Source organism: Halichoeres trimaculatus, unplaced genomic scaffold, assembly GCF_033239565.1.
Source record: "Halichoeres trimaculatus isolate MK-OKI-2021-1 unplaced genomic scaffold, fHalTri1.1 fHalTri1_scaffold_1, whole genome shotgun sequence".
Lineage (NCBI taxonomy): Eukaryota > Metazoa > Chordata > Actinopteri > Labriformes > Labridae > Halichoeres > Halichoeres trimaculatus.
The window spans coordinates 14,895,800-14,915,344 of record NW_027437179.1 but is presented as its reverse complement, the minus strand read 5'-3'; the positions used below and the strand labels follow the sequence as shown (position 1 = coordinate 14,915,344).

Genomic DNA, 19,545 nt, shown 5'->3' with positions numbered 1-19,545 from the left:
AGCTGATTCAACAAAAATAAACACTAACCGACACACATCCAGTGACGTGTTCAGTTTTCACTTCCTTTAAGGCCCAACTAGAGACTTAAGCATGAGACTTATGGGGGAAGTAGTAATGAAGTCCACACACTAAATATCTGTTAACAACTTTGAATCTGGACACAGTATAGCACAGACCAGGAAGGGACATGTTTCAGTTCAGAGTCTTCATCAGTGCTACAACACAACTGTAGCTGATATGTGCTCTTCTCTGCTCTGATTAAAACATATTAAAGGTCATTTGATTTAGACGTCTCTGCTATTTCAACAGTCTTTGCTTGGCCGTTTATCTTAAAGGGATAGTTCAGTTTTTTTGAAGTGGGGTTGTATGAGCTCTATGTGACCACTAAGGACATTAGATACAGTAGAAAGTTGTCTCCTCTCCCTCAGTAAGACACAAACTGTAATCGCTGGTGACGAGGAAATAGGCGCTAACAGGGAGAGACCATACCAAATTCAAAGGCTATTTTCTCTGCCAACAAGAACTAAAATCAGTTTCAGACTGAAAAATACCAAAGGGGGAAAAAGCTCAGAAGGTTTGGATCTTTAACAGACCCAGCAATAATATTATTTCAGTCGTTTAAGTCATTTTCTGGCTGCTGACTAAAGTGATTTATTGAACAAGCTACTTGTTTTCTTCTCAAATAAGGTATTGTGTTCACATATTTTCAACATGGCTATAAAGTAATAATACTTGATGTTCAAAAAATCCCAGAATCTCTAAACTACTCAAAAATGACTCTAAATAGATCCAAAAACAGAACAAGATCTTAATGCGATCATTACGAGTCATCATGAGGATCTTCAAAACTGTTTTATGACATGTTACACATTATACAAGTTGGCGGACCTCAAACACCAAGGTCTACCCAGTGCTGATCTCAGCAGGCCTCCAAAATGTCCGTGGATGTTTCCTCTGTATTCCTTTCAGTCTCCATCTGTAGCAGCTCCTCTTCTGTGTGCTCCGGTTCATACAGGTATCCTTTTGGTTCCAAAGTGAATGGAACTTCATCGTCGCTGTCATAGTCACTCATTTTGAATTTCCTACGCTGCCTCACAATCCTTAGAGTACAAACAAAAGAATTATGATACTTGATCAAACTTACAGGCTAAAACCGGCGCTCTAAGCATAGCTTGTTAACATTCCCTACAGCTGAAAGGAGGAGGGGGGACGGAGCGCACTAGCGCTGCGCGGAAGGACACATAACCAGTTAGTTAGGTCCGGATAAATGTTTATATTTCCGAAGACTTAATGCACTTAAAAAATATGTTATGTAGTGTACTTTTAAACTGTGGTATTACTTTTTGATTTTAGTTCTTGTAGGCAGAGAAAATAGCCTTTGAATTTGGTACGGTCTCTCCATGTTGGCGCCTATTTCCTCGTCATCATCAATTACAGCTTGTGTCTTACTGAGGGAGAGGAGACACCTTTCTACTGTATCTAATGTCCTTAGTGGTCACATAGAGCTCATACAACCCCACTTCAAAAAAACTGAACTATCCCTTTAAGACATATGTTTGTCAGAGTGTTTCTTTTCTTTTTTGGCTTCAATAAGCTTTAACAAACACCTCAGTCCTTTCAGGGAATCTGTGGAGCTACAACAACTTGACACCTGGGTAAGGTTTTGTGTCAGATCTTTAAACAGGTGATATACAGTGTGAGTAAGTGTGTGTGTGTATGTGTATGTGTATGTGTATGTGTATGTCTATGTGTGTGTGTGTGTTACCAGTGAGCTGGTCTTGAGAATAGAGAATATGGAGCTGAGGATTCCTGAACAGATAAGCAGCTCTTTCTGCTGCCTCAGATGCAGGTGGATGTGATGAAGGACCACAGGAAGCAGGATCCTCCGAGACTCTGCGGACACACAGTTAACCATGTCACATAAAGATAAAAGCCTCGGTAACTCATTAGAGGAAACTAAAACCACTGCCTGTCTCTCTGAAGCTATGATTTTTTATTTATTTATTTTTTTTTGAGCTATAAAAAAGTGTCGGACATTATCGGTTTAACTTTAAACTTTAAACTTTGGGCGTCTGATGTTAGCTTTTTTATAAAAAATTATATTACTACAGCTTCACTTCACAAAGAAAACAAACAACAAATGGATTGGAAAGATCAAAAGATTGGTTTGATTTTGGATTTATATATCTATTCGAGCGTTTTTTTTCTCACATATGCTATTTTATGATATTCTTTTCATTTCATGTGGTTCAGTTATCAGTTTTCTTTGTAACTGGATGTCCTTCTTCCTGCAAGACAGATCTACCTTCAGGTAAAAAACGCTTTGCCACAATTAACACATTGTTAAAGCTCTAAAGAGTTTTTCTCTTCTTATGGAATAGATTGAAGCCGATTTTGATACCTCTTTGTGAATTACAAAATCAAGACCATTAGCAGTAGCACTGATCTTTTCTAAATGGAAGTAAAGAAGAAAATAAGCTAGAGGTATTGCTTTCTCTACATGGGGCGCCAGATGTAACTTAGAGTTACTCACAGGAGCTTTAAACATCAATTTTTTTTTACAAGATTCTTTATAATTTTTCATACGAAAAAACCTCTGTGATGGATTTTCTTAAAAAGTCAGCAGAATAAGAAAGACAGAAAGAAAAATAATGCCATCTCTACGTTTGTTCTGGCATAATAACAGTGGAAAGACATCTTACATGAGAATTACAAGCATGATCTGCTCTTTTCGTGTCCATGGCACATGTAGTGCTTCAGATAAGACCAGCAGTCACAGGTCGTGCTTGTACCTGGGAAAGAGAAGAGGCGGCTGTCCACAGTCCTGGCGATGGACTGCAGTTTGACCACATCCATGGACTGCCCGATGTGCACCGTTGACGGCATGCTGCCCAGAGTTCCTCGCACAAACTCAGCCACCTCCTGCACCGTGAACATCTGCAGCAGCTCATCGAAGATCGCAGGGAACGAGTTCAACAGAGCAGCCTGAGGACAAGGAGGGAGAGGAGAAGGTGAGAGATGAGGAGGGAAATTTAAAGGAGAGGATGTTTGGGTTAATGTTGGGAGAAAAAACACTGTTGGAGTGAAATAAAGAGAGCTGTTAGGTTAATAATGTACACTTCTGTGATTAACCTGGAGAGAAATATGACCAGAGTTTATCTCCAGGAAGGGAAGTCTGGGTGCACACAGTGAAAAACTGAAACCCAAATGCTCAGGAGGATGAAATTAATTCAATTTAACTTTGTTTGGTCATAAAAGCCTTATTTAGCATTCACTTTTTAAGCAAATCCTTAGCATTCAATAAAATCTGTGATGGTGTGATGTTCAATGTAGCATTTTGTGTTGCAGATTTTCACTGGTTGAGACATTCAAAAGGAAAACAAGAGCAGAAAAGGCACAGCAAGAGAAAAAAATCCCAACAAGAAAAAAAGGAAAGAGCGCAGAAAACAAGAGCTTAGATGTAGGAGGAGGAAGTTATGCATCAAAAACCAAAGAGGAAGAAGTTAATGAACAACACAAAGCTTTGCGATGAAAGGTGAATAAAAGTGTGAATTAGAACATCCAGACTGTAGAAGTTCTTGTAAAGGTGCGTAAATTTTATCATTGTGAAAGTAAAGCTCTCTTTGCAGGTCTGCTCCTAGCCTCATCAAAACAAGTCTCAAACAAGTTATTCATACTTCACACATGAGGTAGAGGGTTGTCAAAGGAACGGGAAACGAGAAGCAGAACTGTGTTCTGAATCAAGTGTTTGTGTCATGGACTGTATAAAATTATGAACAACATTAAATCTCCTTGAAAGCGAAGCCAAAACGTCTGAAGCTACACGAACTAACTGGCAGGTCACAAATAATCAGCAAAAAGTACAAGAAAATCTGACAGCTTTACGTAGAGAAACGAGGTCGGCTTGGCTGAAGTGGTGGTTCCACTGGTGGTTCCACAAGGATTTTAAAAGGTCAAAAATGACACCTGAATTGGTTGTAGGGTAAAAAATGTTTGTAAATGGGCTAATAAAAAATGTACTTGTTTAGTTGTTTTTGTATTCTTACATTATTCTCATTTTAAGAAACTTGACAAGTAATTTTTTCTTACCCTTAACAAGTAATTGTCTCATCAATCACCTGGGATTGTGGAAAAAATTCTCCAAAAGATCCAAGTGTCAAAGCTCCCTTAGCTTCACTTTTTGTACAACAGGTGGAGATGGAGAAATGTTGGTCATCCTAACATACAGTCAGTAGTTTGGGGACTGGAGGATGGAGGACTGTGGGCTTGTGTGGAGCAGTGCTGGTTGTGCAGGATCAAGGAGTGAGTGTGTGTGTGTGTGATGTTAGGCTCACAAACAGCTGATCAGGTGAGGTAGGACTCTGGGCTTCACACAGGCGGCGAGGGGTTTGAAACCACACAGTTACTTACTGACAGAGGCCGCAGAGCGTTGGAGCTCCAGGCCTGAGAGCAGTTGGCCTGCCCGCTGCCAGGAGCCTGTCCTGGGGCAGGGGGCGGGGCTTGGCCTGGGGTGGGAGCTAGAGCTAAGGGAGCTGCAGGCCCAACACCAGGGGCCTGATTTGGGACTGGACAAGGCTGGGAGCCCTGTGTTGTGTAGGTGTGGAGGGGAAAGGCCCAGGAGGAATATTAGGGACCAAAAGGATGGAGCAAAGAATTGTGGGAGATTGAAAAAAAGGGTTGTGAGGTGAAGCAGCAAGGAAAGGTTTGAGGTACAAGTAGAGAGATAAAGGAGATCAGATCAGATCAAAACAACTAAAAGAAGATATTGAATTAATAAAGACACACATCTAAACTAAAGGCAGATTAAACTAAAACAAAAAAGCAACAAGAGTCACAACAGCTGCTGCTAACTTTTTTCTATGCAGAACAGAGACTTATCAAACAGTGAAGACACAAAAATCCATCATTTAGACCTGGAAGCAGAGTATCAGTATGATCCGGGCTCTCTTTTTGCCTGTTTCCTCACCTGAGTGAAGATGAGAGTTTCTGAGTTGCGGCTGTCCAGACTCAGGACGAAGCGGATGGACTGAAAGAGTTCCTGGATGCTGGTTCGAAACTGCTCCTCCTCCATACCACAGGTGGCTCGAGAGTAAAGGATGCGAGACTGGATGATGAACTTGAAGAGGTACTCGAGGGCCTGAGAGATCACATTGGGGAAAAGGAAGACCAGAAAATGAAAACAACTTTTTAAATGTTTCATTTAAAACATTCAAACTCTTTTTTTGTGAAGTGCATTTAATCCTGAGTGGTTTTTAGTTGTAATACTGCCCCCTTCTGGTTAAGTTCAGAAGTTGAAAAGTAGTTAGTTAAAATATAATACCATAAAAAGGCCTGACACTGACAGGAGAGTCAGCATACATATGACTTTCATACAGTATCCTCTGATCATTAAAGCAAAATAATAAAGAGCTGTTTTCTCCTCCCACACATTGAACAGGTTCAGTTTGTGCAGGAGGATCCCCGAGGATGAGGATTTGGACAGGCAGTACAGATGTCTAAAAACCCACAGCTGCACAATGTGTCAAAACTCTGCTCAATAATTCACAGCGTCCACTTTCACATGACAGTGACCCACTTGAGTCTGATGTTAGAGTCTGATGAATATTTCAGATTGCCGAGCAGCGTTTGTCTGCTAACGGTGGAACATTGAGTACATCTGCTCCAGATGGTGCAGCTATTCTCAGCTCTGCCTACAACGCTGATGCAATAATGAACATGTGCAATCTGCTTTTTGTTTATAGTCGTAGAGAGAACAGTCAGTGGGAAGAATTATCAGGTGTGAACATGTGGATAAAGCTCTTTAAAACACAGGAGAGGAATAATTTTCAGCAGAGTGATAGAAGATAAAACTTAGATTTACTTTTGTTTCACTAAATGAACAGCTGCACTCATCTCTGTGTGCTTCTTTGAGTGCGACAATAACTCAGCTTTAACATTTTCACACAGACAGACCTGACAGACACGTTCACAGCTTCTTTTGTTGCTGTTGTTTTCTGCTATATTATGTCGCTTCAACAACATTGTTATCACCTGCATGTTTATACCCATCTTGCATCTTACTCTTTCTTTTTCTCTTCTTATATAATTATTTTTATGTAGGAAAATGTTTTAACTGAGACTGCTAACAAGAGAAAAATGCCTCAAGTGCTTTGAGAAAGCATCGTGTACTTCTCTAGGAAGATCAGACCTTCCTGACACAAGTCACAGAGAAGTTCTCAGATCAGGACCTGTCCTTTAACTCTCACATCCAACAGGTCTCAAGGACGGCATTTTTTCATCTTCGTAATATCAAGAGAATTAGACACATCTTGTCTCGGAGCGATGCTGAGAAACTAGCCCATGCTTCGTTTCTTCTAGGCTAGACTACCGTAACTCTCTTTTATCCGGCTGTCCTAATAAGTCTATTAGGACTCTTCAGCTGGTTCAGAACGCTGCCGCTCGGGTACTGACTTGGACTGGGAGGAGAGGGCACATCTCTCCAGTGTTAGCATCCCTACACTGGTTACCTATAAAATCTAGGATAGAGTTTAAAATTCTTCTTCTGACTTACAAAGCGCTTAATGGCATCGGGCCATCGTATCTTAAAGACTTAATCGTTCCGTATAATCCGTCTGCGTTCTCAACATGCAGGTCTGCTCGTTGTACCTAGGGTCTCTAAAAGTAGTATGGGAGGTCGCGCCTTTAGTTATCAGGCTCCTCTTCTTTGGAATAACTTACCGGTTGAGGTCCGGGGAGCAGACACAGTCTCAACCTTTAAGAGTAGACTTAAAACATTTCTTTTTGATAAAGCTTACAGTTAGAGCTGGATCAGGTCTGAACCAGTCATGCTGCTATAGGTTTAGACTGCCGGGGGGAACTGACACACAGGGCTCCTGTTTCCCTTTTTTTTTCTGTCAGTCTAACTTCTAGTCTTACTGTCCTGTTATAGTTACTGACCATACACCTCTCTGGGAGGATCTGAGTTTGTCTTGTAGGTTCCTCGGGATCGGTGAAGTGAACGGCCTGCTGCTGTGCTCCTGTCAGACTCCGGCTGCTACGGCTTTGGAGTATTGCTGGGAATGGCCTGCTGGTTTCACCTTAACTGTCGCCACAGCGCCAAACTTCGGACTATGTCTGTGTGTGTGCGTGTGCATGTGTGTGTCTCTCTCTGTCACCCTGTCACCCCCCCCCCCTTTTCTCTATACTTCTCTCCCACCCTCTCCCCTCTATGGTTTCTGCCCGTTAAAGGGAAGTTTTTCCTTGCCATTGTAACTTGCTAAATGCTGCAAAGTAGGGCTGCACGATTATCGCAATCGCAATCGCAATCGCAATCGCAATGTCAGCACATGCAATTCAGATTTTTCTCCATGATAACCAAGCAAGTCTGTAGACTCATCATGACACAACTTTTTATATTAAATTGCAAGCACAATCGCAATATTGTCCACCTAATCGCAAATCGCACCTTTTTCCCAAATCGATGTTGGGTTTCTGCTAATAAAATTTTATTAACATTTATGGGTCTAAACCTGTAAATGTTTTTGTAAAGTGTCTTGAGATAAAGTTTGTTATGATTTGGCGCTATACAAATAAAGATTGATTGATCGATTGATTAATAAGTAAGTCAGGATATTGTTTGGGTCTGAAGGAGACACCTTTCTATTCTGATGGGAATATAGAAGATAGGATAGGAGATATTCTCTCTGGGGAAGTTTGTGGTGAGCACACAGTTTTTTAGTCCATGCTTCTTACCCTCATGGCTTCCTGTATGTGATCCTGTCTGACCACCTCTGCAGAGCGGTCCATGTACCACTTCAGACAGCGGATCAGCTCTCTGAAACACATCAGTATAAAACTTTATCTTCATCTAATGAGGAAGGACTAAAGAGTTAAAAAGTAGTTGTTCTGCTCTCCCATCTTTTTAACATGGAAATAAAGGAGCAATGCTGGATTTTCATACTACATGTATGCAGATTTTCAAATCTAGGAGAAGCGGGAGGACAGAAAAAAGGCATAAAAAAAGACAATAGCCTCTTTTAAACAATCAGAAAATGAAATCCTGGGTGCATACACATTTTAGCAAACTGTGAACTACTTACTTGTTTATATTCTTATTATTTTATTCTTAAAAGCTGTCATCACAGGATGAAAAGCAGCTTCAATATGACAAAAGCAATGAGCCACTAAGAGGACATCTACCTCTCAGTGTTTACGACACATTATATGTACGGGTATCTACAGATCTTATAGGACAGTGTTATGGTTTAGCTTGTCAGTGCAGGATAATGATTCAAACACTCACTTATAAGCTAAGGCTCCAGCAAAGTGCTTCTGGATGTACGTGTCCATCACCGGTCTGAAGTGGTAATATTTACTGTCCCTGAGCAGGTTTATGATGAAAACCTGAGAGACAGAAAGACAGAAGTTAGAAAAACAATAAGATGATGTCAAACATTAAGTCCATGACTTAAACAAATCAGAACAATCCATCAACAAGAGCCAAAACATCCATCATACGCTGATCCAGATCGCATTTTTTGACACCCTGAGTCAAAATTTTTTGTTTCTGTTTCTGATGACTAAATGGTTGTTGGAATCTGTCAACATTTAACTCATTATAGCAAAAAAAACATCCAGTTAGATTCTGTTTTCATCATTTGTGAAGTACCAGTGTGCCTCCCAAACACTGCGACAGCTGTTTGTAAAACTGATGTTAAAAAAAAGCAAATCTGTCAGTTTGATGCATGTGTTCTGTTAATTTGTGTTTCACACACAAAAAATGTGAAACATAAGCTGATTTAACTGAGAGGTGTCAGATCGGTTATTGGATGATCTTGTGTTTGCTAATTATAATTTTGAATTGAATCAGGCCGTCTCAGACGTCCACAAAGCAAATAAAATGTTTGTACTAAAACTATTAAGTCACATTAAGAAACACAAAGAGCTGGTTTTCAAATATTTAAACACTCACCAATGACTGAAACACCAGTGGTCCATATTTGTCAGTGTTGTCATCCAAGATGGAGAACAAAGTGTCCAGAATATCCTGAAGAAACTGTCTCACACACACACACAGAAAGAGAAACAGTGGCATATCGATTTATCCAGATACTAATATCTTTAAAATTCTATGAGGGTGAATTTCTTTTCCTCACTTGTGTCAGAATAATAAAGAATGAGTTATATGTTTGTAGATATTTTGGGATAGATATCTTGGGGAATAAAAACACAAATCTCTTTTTTTAGTTTAAGACTTCTTCAAAAATGTTTAAATTAAAAATTAAATTGTTTTGATGGCCCAAACTGAGACATGCTTTCCCTACCCGCTCATATATTATCTGTCATTGATGTTGAACGGATAAATGAATATTTCATTTCAGTTTTTTTTTTAATATAAATAAAGCAAGAAAAAAATGTCAATCATAGCCGGCTGTAAAACTTCTTAACCCTAACCGAACTTAAGAGTGTTTGAAGATAGCTGATGTAAAGTTGAGGCGTATTTGTTGAGGGATCTTTGTCTTCATCAACACCCAGCTGGTGATGAAAGTTTAAGCTCACAGAAGTGGATGATCATGAAGGGATGCAGAAAATAATCAGCAGCCACAAGCAACTGCTTCAATATGAAGTGCTCTGTTGACAGTCTAACACTTTAAAGGATGTAGAAAGACAAAAAGCTACCAACAAATGTCTAAAATCTTCATTTATGGTAAGCAGCCTACAGGACTATAGGTTCCAGGAGCTCTACACAGAGCTGAACAGACCAGACTTTTTTTTTTTTAAGAGCTGCATCACCGTCTCATGTTTGGGTTCTTTTAACTTTGGTGTTTGTTTGTTTTTCTTTTTATGCTTAATTTAATGCGTCTTTTCATCAGATTTATACATGTTTTCCTTATTAAGAGAGGATAGGGCAGCAGATAGATCAGGAAGCCAGGAGAGGATTCAGAAAGTGACATGCAGAAAAGTAATCAGTTAGTGAGTTATTTGAAATCGTTGTCTGTTGGCCTCTGCACAAGTTTAACCTCTCAGCCAAACCACCAAAGTTTAAAGCTTGTATGAGAAAGTTTTGGATATGTGTTGGTAATAACTCCCCTCTGGACAACAACCTTTGTCTCCTTGCTAATTTCACCTGTACATGTGTAAGTCATGTTACCTAACAAAAACAGTCTTATTGCCATTTTTGAGGTATTAGAAAAGATGTTCAAAGCTCAAAACAGCTGTTAAAAGTAAAACAACGTGAGGTTGTCATATGAAGAGTTCCTCCTGTACAGTGTAAGATCAGATTAATGTAGTGATCAGATCCTAAGTTACTGTAACTTCAGAAAATGACTCTTGAGCGATCCAGTTAAATACACACTGATGTGAATTGAAGTAATGAAGTGAAGAAAACTTCCCCAGGAGTGTTCTTGATGTTATTTTATTTTTCTTACCTTAACAATTTCCTCTCCACTGACGTGTCGTAGTCTGCCGAGGATGTCCATGACCCGATCTGGATGAGCCTTCCACTTGAGCAGGGCAAGGAGGTCAACTGGAAGACAGGAGTGTGTGTCAGTGCACAGAGGAGGCTTGAACTGACACTTGAGGGACAATAAAAGCTACAGACAATCAAAAGGTCTATGAGAGTCTACGGAAATTATTTTTACATTAGACAGAATATCTGTATGATTGTTTGAGCAAAGTATGTTTGTTTATATAAAAAAAGCTCCGTCTGAGCTGTGTACCATTCTGAGTCAGCTTGGTGGAGGACAGCTGCGTGCAGATCCAGAACGTCTCCTTGGTGCTGCGCTGGAAGATGAGGCTGGACGGGATGCTGGGACAGCTGTTAAAGTCCTCCTTACAGCAGGGCAGACCCAGGTAGAGAGCATGGTTACTGAACGTTGTGTTCTCATCACACTGAAGGAAAAGAAAGGAGGAGGAAGACAAGGACATAAAATGGTTCATTAGTTTCTTTCTCAGTCTGTCTTTTCAGTAACATCTCATGAAGAGCCCAGGAAGCATTTAGTGACACATTTTAGAAGCACATTTTTGGTTGCTTCAACAAGAAAAATAACATTTTGTATATCAAAGTGTCTGCTTTGGTATTTAGAATTAAGATAATTGGTAAAATTCAACTATGTGGCTTACTTCTGTTTTCAAAGTTAAAAAAGCAAAAGCATCTGATGGAGTGATGTTTGGTACCTCAACTCTTTTCAGGGCCTGTTCCGTTTCTCTGGTGGCTTCGAATAAATTACAGATCAAAAACATCTCTATTTTTCTCCACTGGTGTATCAGATAACCCTTATTCCAGCCATGGAGTGAACTGCTTCCTCTTAGCTGCTTGTCTCTTTCCCTTTCATTCCCCCTGATTGGCCAGTCCTCTGGAGGCCTTTATGGGGTGGAGCTACGAGCAGGCCATGGTGTTTGAGGCCCGCTCCTCCACGCTGTCATGAACCTGTTTGAGATTCTTGTGTGATGAGCTCTTGTTTTAAAACTATGTTTGTCTTATGCCTCAGAGGAACCAAAAATCCCAAAGCTATCATTTGAGTCATGAATCACAGGTACTTTTACTTTTAACATGTTTTTGAGCTTTTTAATTCAATGTTCTGTCATTCCTGCTGTTTTCTGAGTCCTTTAAAGCATAAATTTAAATTAGGATGAGATTGACTTCCTAATTTAGAATGTTTTCTGTCATATTGAATATTGTGGTAAAAGGGTGTAAAAATAACCCATCTCGACTCTGTGTTGACTGTGAGTTATATCTGTGTACCACTTTGCTGTTCATGCCTGCGCTCAGCTGTCAAGAAACAGGAAGCGTAAAACACATCTTAAAGCCAAAGAAAGAGAAGCGATGTCTCGCTCATGTCTGACCTTATAGACGTAGAGTTCATGACTCTCGTCTGACAGAGTTGTCCCATCCTCCCTCATCAGAGGAGTGAAGGCGAAACCAAACAGCTTCTTCTCTCCTTTGTCCTTCGCTGTGGAGAAAAATTGATAAAGAATAAGAAGAAATTATGGAGAGAGAAAAAAATGGAGTGTTGGGTAGTAAGAGAAACAGTTTTGCCAATATAATGCATGAAGGGTTTTTGTATTGGTGTTGTCTTTCAGTTGTTGCACAAACTTTACATTGTATCTTAAAGAGTTTGCAAAAAAAGTCTATGTTTTATTTTCCATTAGCTGATGTGGAGCAAATCAACCAGTCCAACTAAAGATCTTAATTTCATCCCAATTTGGCACAATGCATAAACAATGGTTTTGAATAACAAAACTAAATGCATCTCCTTGCTAAGGATGAGTACTCGAATTAGGCACTTTTATAGGTACTGACCGAATTCTGTCAAAAGTACAAAGGTACCGATTCACATAAAACCTTAAGGTACCATATTTAGGTACCTGAGTATCCATGTGACTGTAAGAGTGTAAGAGTAGGCAATTTTCCATGCTTTCCATGAACACAGCATTGCAATGTTATATATTGAAGTGTAAATACGTTCAATTGAAAAAAAAAAAAAAGTTTTATTCTAAAACAAATTGATATTTTTACCACATAAACACAAAAAAGTACCGTTGAGTACCGGTACCTATTATTGCTGTATCGTTTCAAAAGTGAAGGGTACCCATTCCTACTCCTTGCCAACTTATTTACACAGCAGAAAACTGGAGCATTGTGTGCAAAGACTATTTTCCCATCTGTACAATCTTCAAGTGTTTTTTCATGTGTCCTTGTCAGACTTTCCAGGATGTGGTCTGATGCTATGGCTGTAGTGCAGGATGCAAGAGGTCAGCTGATCAGTCATGAGACATCAGTGTTTGCAGAGACAGAAGTAATTTGCAGAGAGGATTCAACATCCAGATTGGTGCATTAACTTGTTCTGGACAAAAGTCACAATGCAATGAGTCAGCGATTATTCACTTATTTTTGCATAAACAGTGCAGTTAAATCTGGTCATACAGTTATCAGTTTTTCAAAATGTGCATCAGGAAACATTCAAAGAAAGTTGATAGTAGAAGCTGGTATTGTATATGCAAACAGATGCCGTTTTACCAAGGTAAAAAGTGTAAAACTTAATCTATTTCTTCTTTCTTATTTGTATCTCCACTTACTAAAGGTTACTCTTGAACTCAAACACCACTACTGGTAACATTAATGAACTCACTGGAGCAGTGTCTGAACTCGAAGCGAAGGTGGGAGCCTCTGAAGCGGTCAATGGGGATGGGCAGTTTGATCACCTCGCTCCATCGAGGGCTGTTGTTGTGATAGAGGACAAACGAGCGGTGCTCTGGCACACTGGGCTCACCTGAACCCAGACTGATGCAGTCCTGCAGGGGGCGATAGAGAAGCAGACACACAGAGAGGACAGTCACAATTTTTCTCACTCCACTGGCAGTTTTTACTGTTTGCAAGAAATCCAGGCATCATGTAAGCCTTTTAACATCTTATATTTGGAAGTTTCCACATGGACTTGTTGGGTGGATGTTTCATGAAACAGTATTCACTAAAACTAAGACATAAACACTTGCTTTGATTTCAGTTATTGCAGTGCACATCCCCACCACTGTTCCTGTCAAAGCACACAGTGTCTCACACTGACACACCAGGTCTTCATCTTTAATCTTAACCCATCTGCAGCAACACATGAAGCTCAGACTGACTTTTGAGAGATATTAGAGACAGATGAATGTAATCAGCTGGAGGTGATAGTTGGAGGAGTCAAATTAAGCAAAAACAAACAAGCTGACTCATGTGGAAACATGGGTGAGTGGTGAGTAATTATTACAACTAACTTTGAACGGATCATTCACAGAAACCTGATGTTAGGCAGAGAGATGAGTAATGAGGGAGTCACTTCAGTGGGAGGATGAGGAAAAGTTGTTGTCTCTAGTTCTCTTTAAATAATTACACACACTGATCTGGATGCAGATTAGAAGGAGCTCTAAAGTCCAGGATGTAAATGAGCCCCTCTCTATCAGTAACTTTTCTCTGGTGTCCAAAACAACCTTCTCATCAGCTTCCAGAGGGAATGTAAGATGAAGTGGGTTTGACATGAGGGCTCTGTTGTTTGAATAAACCTCATGACCATGATAACACAGCTCTGCTTTCTCACCTTGAGGATCTCTCCATCAGCGTAGAGCACATAGACGGTGACTTCTATGTTCTTCTGAACGCTCTTCCCTCCCCTCTCAAAGTCTCCTCTCTCCAGGGTCAGGTACAGGTCGTTACGGATGTCACCTGGACATGAACAGACATAATCAGGCAAAGAGCTTTTTACCATTTTGACCTGAGAGATGTTAGGAAGCTGAAACATCCATGTTAAGGGTGTTAAACTCTGACTCTGGACTGTAAAAGGTCAAATAATGTCAAACACGTCAAGAGCCACACACTGTGCACCCTCACACCTCCAGCTGAACACCTCCGACACAAAGACTAATGACCTGAGTTAACGTGTGTGCATCCATTTATCATTTCAGCTCGTCCCTACAGACAAGATGTCAGCCTTAATTTATCAAGATGGGAGTTAAACACTCGCTCCATCACTGCCCTAGGGGAGCCTGTGTGTATGTGTGTGTGTGTGTGTGATACGCATGGTTAATGTGTGAAAGACATGGTGTGCAGGGGTGTGTTGGGAAAATGCAGCATTGCTCTTTTTCCATGTTTGTCTGTCTTAAGGACAGTTTAAGGGCAAAAGTAAATCCTGTGTTAACAGCGCTAAAATTCCCTGCAATGTTCCTCAAACAACCAGTTTGAGTTTTACTAATCTAAAGTTATGTCAGCAAACAAACAAGAAAATCTGTTTCTTTTCAGCTTCACACTGCTGGATGAAGCCAGAGAAAGCCTCTGCATGACTTCTTTGCCAACAACGGGTTGCCTTCAATGTTATCAAACCATCAGTGGTAAACACACCCCTGACTGCCTGAGGTGGAACGATGACACCAAACTGCTTTCACTGTATTTGTTATATCTATGCTGAATGTTTTAAATTAGTCATATGACACACACTATTGTGTGCTTTGCCTCAACCAAATATCTACTCCCACTTTGCTGGTGTAGTTTTACTGCCAAATATAGCAAAACTGTCACAGATACATGTGCTTCTATCTATCACTAAGCCCCATACTCTGTAAAGGAATCTTTGAAATGAAAAGAAAATAAAAGATGGAAAACTAAACTGTTTCACAGTGAACTTGTGGTTAAAAAAAAAACAAGAAAAAAAAGAGAAGAAAAAAAAGAAAAAGAAATGGGGTATGGATTGTGTTGAATAAAATAAGGTGGGTAAAAATGTATTCAACCTAGATTAATTTCTGAAAATGTAAAGAGGGGGTATTCTGCTTACAGATATTTTAAACATGGATATAGATAAATAATAAACAATGCTGGATATTTCAACTTAGTATGTGCAGGTTTTAAAACAGCTTCATGTTCATAAGTTGTAGAAATCCCCAAATCAGTCTGTGAGCTGCTCAACTCCAATCTAAAAAATAGCACAAGACCTTCTTGAGACTTGCAAAAATGACGAGGTTGGCACATATGAATCTCCAAACTGATTCATGATATGTTGGGGGTGTGCCCCAAACACCAAGGACTGCACAATTGACTGTATAAAACACGGACGTAATCAACATAACGTCACCCATCTATTCCTGATTAGGGATAGGTACCTTTCACATTTGAAAAGATACAGTATAATCGGTACCAGAACTCCACGGTACCAATTGTCGGTACATTTTTGTGTTTATGTGGTAAAATATATTAATTTCTTTAATAAAAAAAAAAAAGTTAATTCTTTCAAATGTAATGGAGTTAACGTAAGTTCATGAAGGACACGGAAGTCATACGCCCAGCTGTGATCAGCTGACAGACTGATGTTCTAACCTACCCCTCTCAACCAATCACAGCGTGCGTCTAACAACAAGGCGGTGTATTTAAATCACGTCTTCATTCTCAGTTATTCCTGCTACCTCATTGTTGCTCAGCTGCTGCTGTCACAATCATCCCACCTCCACCCCAGCCTCCTCCTATTTAGCCTCATGTATGTATCTTATTGATCTGTATGCATTCATTTGTTCTGTATGTATACGGGGGGTTTGCTATGCACTCCCTGGAAAGCTCGAGCAAGCTGCTCGGCTAACCCAGGGAGTACTCTGAAAAGCAGAGCTTTAACGCCAATTCTAACTGTATCCATTTGGCAATAAATGGTTAATCTATGACGAGAGTGTTCCTGACTGAAACACATTTATTCTTCAATATATAATATTGTAATGCTCTTCTCATGTCCAGCATGGAAAACTGCCCCCTCTTTTACTCCCTCACAGTCACAAGGATGTGTTTAGGTACCTAAACATGGTACCTTTTGATTTTATGTGAATCGGTACCTGGTACTTTTGACAGAATTCGGTACCTATAAAAGTACCTAATTCAGTACCCATCCTAAGACCTGATACTGTAAACTGAAGCCAATCACAGCCACATTGGGTATAACTTGGGCTTTGAGCTTCCTTTCTAACAGCTATAGGTCGCCCGACAGTTGCGTGAGCCGAGCTGTGTCTCTAATTGGACGATCAAACAATCCTTGCAACCTCTGAACCATGGAGCTAGAAAAAAATTCACCCACCCCACAGTTTCTGCCAAAAGCAAAATCAGAGTTTCAGAACCAAGCTGTTTTCTGAACCAGGCTGTAAATAGGTTTTTTAATGCTGTGAAGGTCAGTTTTTGGCTGAATATGTACACGGCTTTGGGTCTTTCTGCAGCCAGCCTCAAGTGGATTCTTGATGATCCAGCAACTTTTAGCACTTCTGCATGAGATTCATTTTTTCTAAATGGGATGTTGCCTCTTTGTCTGTACATAGTTCTGCCTCGACAGACTTTCTGTCTTAAAGAGACAGCGGCTAAAACAAAGCTTTTCAGATAGAGGCTGGATCCATTAATCTCTATTTTCGGAGAGAGAAAAATGAAATATAAATCATATTAAGCTATTCAGGGGGTTCTAGAGGGACTGAATAAAGACTAAAAAAACACAATGCCTGCTTTCTAAGAGTGTTGTCTTAAAAAAAGGGTTATGCTTTCACCGGAACAACTCAACACTTCAACCTATCCCAAAGGTTGTGATTTTTGATGGTGTATAAGCTTATTGTAGGACTTAACAGTTGAAATTAGACACAGCAGAGTTATATTAAAAATAACACTGTTGATTTGACTCCTCTTCACTTATTCACTTTGACCTTTTATCAGTCTGTAACAGTAACATAGTCAGATGTTCTCTGGTCATGAAAGAGGAGCTCAGCTCAGTGCACAAAGACACTGAACTAAGTGATGCTCTAAATGTAAATCCAATCGCTCCCTCAGAGTGATGTATGGCCTCATTCCCCTTAAAGCGCAGAATCCACTTTTACATGGTGACACATTTGTCCTGCTGAGGATATGTACCTTTTCTGTGCCTAAATGTAAGAGGTCATTATTCTCTGAAACAAACTTACACCTGTGAGAAAAGAAAGCCTGTGAACATATGAAGTGTCTGAATGCCTTTGGGAAAATGTATTACTGTCTTTGACTTCTTGTGGGGCACACTTAGCTCTACTTGTCCTTTTTCTTTGAATGTTGAACATATTTTCAATATCTTTGATAATAGAAATGTTTCATTATATAAAAAATCACAACAGATTCTAACAAATGATGTCAACACTTCCAATGACATAAAGAAGTAGACTTTAGTATTTTACCTTATCACTTTCAGATATGACGTTCAAGAGTGCCTTTTTCTGAATTAATGCATTTGAAATGATTATTAAACAAGAGAAAAGAAAATTAGATGTTTTTTTTATGAGGCTGCAGTCAAACGAGCCCCAAAATCATTTTCAGGGTCTCCACTGAGCAAGAAGGAAAAATGAATAGATGCAGGAAACCATTCATCTTTCCTTCGCCTTGCTGCATTTTCTCAAAATCAAAGTGTGATGTCATCTCATCATCATGACTTAATCTGACTTTTCCTCATGCTGTGCTTTTAGTGAACTGCTTGCTAACCAACCTGGCATAATGACATCAGGGAAGCCCAGTTTACGCGTGATGGCCACTCCTCGGCTGAAAATGAGAGGGTTCTCTCTGCGGACCTGCTCCATGTCGCCCCTCAGCAGCTGCAGAGAGATGATCAGACCTGCATGGATGGAGGAAGAGATGGAGGTGTGATTAGACATGAGTTATTTTTTGGCCTTTCAGGTCTTTATTTTCAAAGGACAGGACAGTGAATAAAGCAGAAAACAAGGTGGAAGTGGAGACAAACGTGCAAGAATGAGGCTGCAGGATGTAGTTTGTTCAATACAGTTTCCTATGGCATGTTCCTGCACCTCAGTTTCTCTATAATATTACAGTAGGTAGACTTAGCCAGGGTTTGGAAGTCAAAAGTCAATGTTTGAGCGCATCAAACATACAGTTTTTCTCATGAAAAGCAAGCGTGAACTCTGTAAAGGAAAGCCTGTCTCACACTTGATTGAAGTGTGCCCTTTTCTAACTATGACAATGATTTCACTACAGATCTTGTTCATTAAAACCAAATGTTTATTTTGTGACTTATGGTCCCTTTGAAAATGGAAATAGACTACAGCGAGAAATATAACAACACCACCTCTTCATAAGTCTTGTGTGTTTTGGCTGATAAAAGAAAAAAATGTACATGGTGGCCAACAACTACAAGCATTGCAAAAAACCCAAACTATTACCTGTAAGACAAACAAAACAATCATTTCTGAAAATCATAACCCCTGCAAAAGTCAAATGCACTTTAAAAATAGATTTGATGCAAAGTCAAAATTGAAAAACATTTAAAATGTGCAAATAAAGTAATCACAAAATGAGTGATCCAAGTGTGTTGTAGTGCAGAGTCCAACCATTTTTTTTTTAAGTCAGGGTACTTGTCTGGGCTTTATGCAGCATGTTTTTTTTTTCATTTGCAGAATTTCCATCTATTTTCGATCTTTGTGCCTTTTGCAGCCATTTTTAAAGTATTCGTCAGTTTCTGTCGTTTGAATGTTTGCAATGGCCACTGTACCAGAAATGCTAATTTCAGGCTTTGAGGGAGTTTATAGGCTGATGCAGGTGCAGGTGAAATCATGGTGGCAGATTCCCTTAAACATTCCACCAGAGAGCATGCAAGCACAACAGTCTTGTAACTACAGCTTCATTCCAAAGAGACAAACTTTTTGGACCAACAGAGTTCAAAGATGTCAAACTGGAAGCCGACAGGTCCCTGCAGCGACACCAATTAAGAAGATTTTTGGTCCTATGTGGAGTGATGACGTGTGTGTCAGTCAGAGTGCGTGCTGCTCCTCAGACTGAACGAGTCGCTCCTGGGAGGTTTGTGTGTTTGTTTTGTCTCTGACTCTGTGAGTGCCATGTCTGTGTGTCTCACTTTGTTGTTTTATTTTAACACGCCATTATTACAGATGCAGTTACACCGGCCACTGGTGATGTGCGTTAGCAAAACACAAAGGTAAAAAGGTTACTTCCACCCAAACACGGCATGCAAAGTACCTCTGAAGTAATCTTAGGTAAGATTGAGTTGTTTTGTTGTAAAATTTTGTATTTTGACCCTTGGGGCCACCAT

The 19,545-nt window shown here is 39.9% G+C and overlaps 1 protein-coding gene across 4 annotated transcripts in view; it reads right to left on the bottom strand.

Moving 5' to 3' along the window:
- LOC141798023 (dedicator of cytokinesis protein 3-like) overlaps positions 1 to 19,545 on the bottom strand; it is a 272,445-nt gene that overhangs the window by 33,174 nt on the left and 219,726 nt on the right. For all 4 annotated transcript variants that reach the window (XM_074679790.1, XM_074679799.1, XM_074679807.1 and 1 more), the window contains 12 exons: positions 17,974 to 18,099; positions 14,059 to 14,183; positions 13,111 to 13,273; positions 11,825 to 11,931; positions 10,699 to 10,870; positions 10,408 to 10,505; positions 8,952 to 9,035; positions 8,283 to 8,383; positions 7,733 to 7,814; positions 4,968 to 5,138; positions 2,794 to 2,986; positions 1,767 to 1,894 (listed from right to left, as the gene is read on the bottom strand). In XM_074679790.1, coding sequence (XP_074535891.1) covers positions 1,767 to 1,894; positions 2,794 to 2,986; positions 4,968 to 5,138; positions 7,733 to 7,814; positions 8,283 to 8,383; positions 8,952 to 9,035; positions 10,408 to 10,505; positions 10,699 to 10,870; positions 11,825 to 11,931; positions 13,111 to 13,273; positions 14,059 to 14,183; positions 17,974 to 18,099 — 1,550 coding nt within the window. The remainder of the gene's footprint in view (positions 1 to 1,766; positions 1,895 to 2,793; positions 2,987 to 4,967; positions 5,139 to 7,732; positions 7,815 to 8,282; positions 8,384 to 8,951; positions 9,036 to 10,407; positions 10,506 to 10,698; positions 10,871 to 11,824; positions 11,932 to 13,110; positions 13,274 to 14,058; positions 14,184 to 17,973; positions 18,100 to 19,545) is intronic.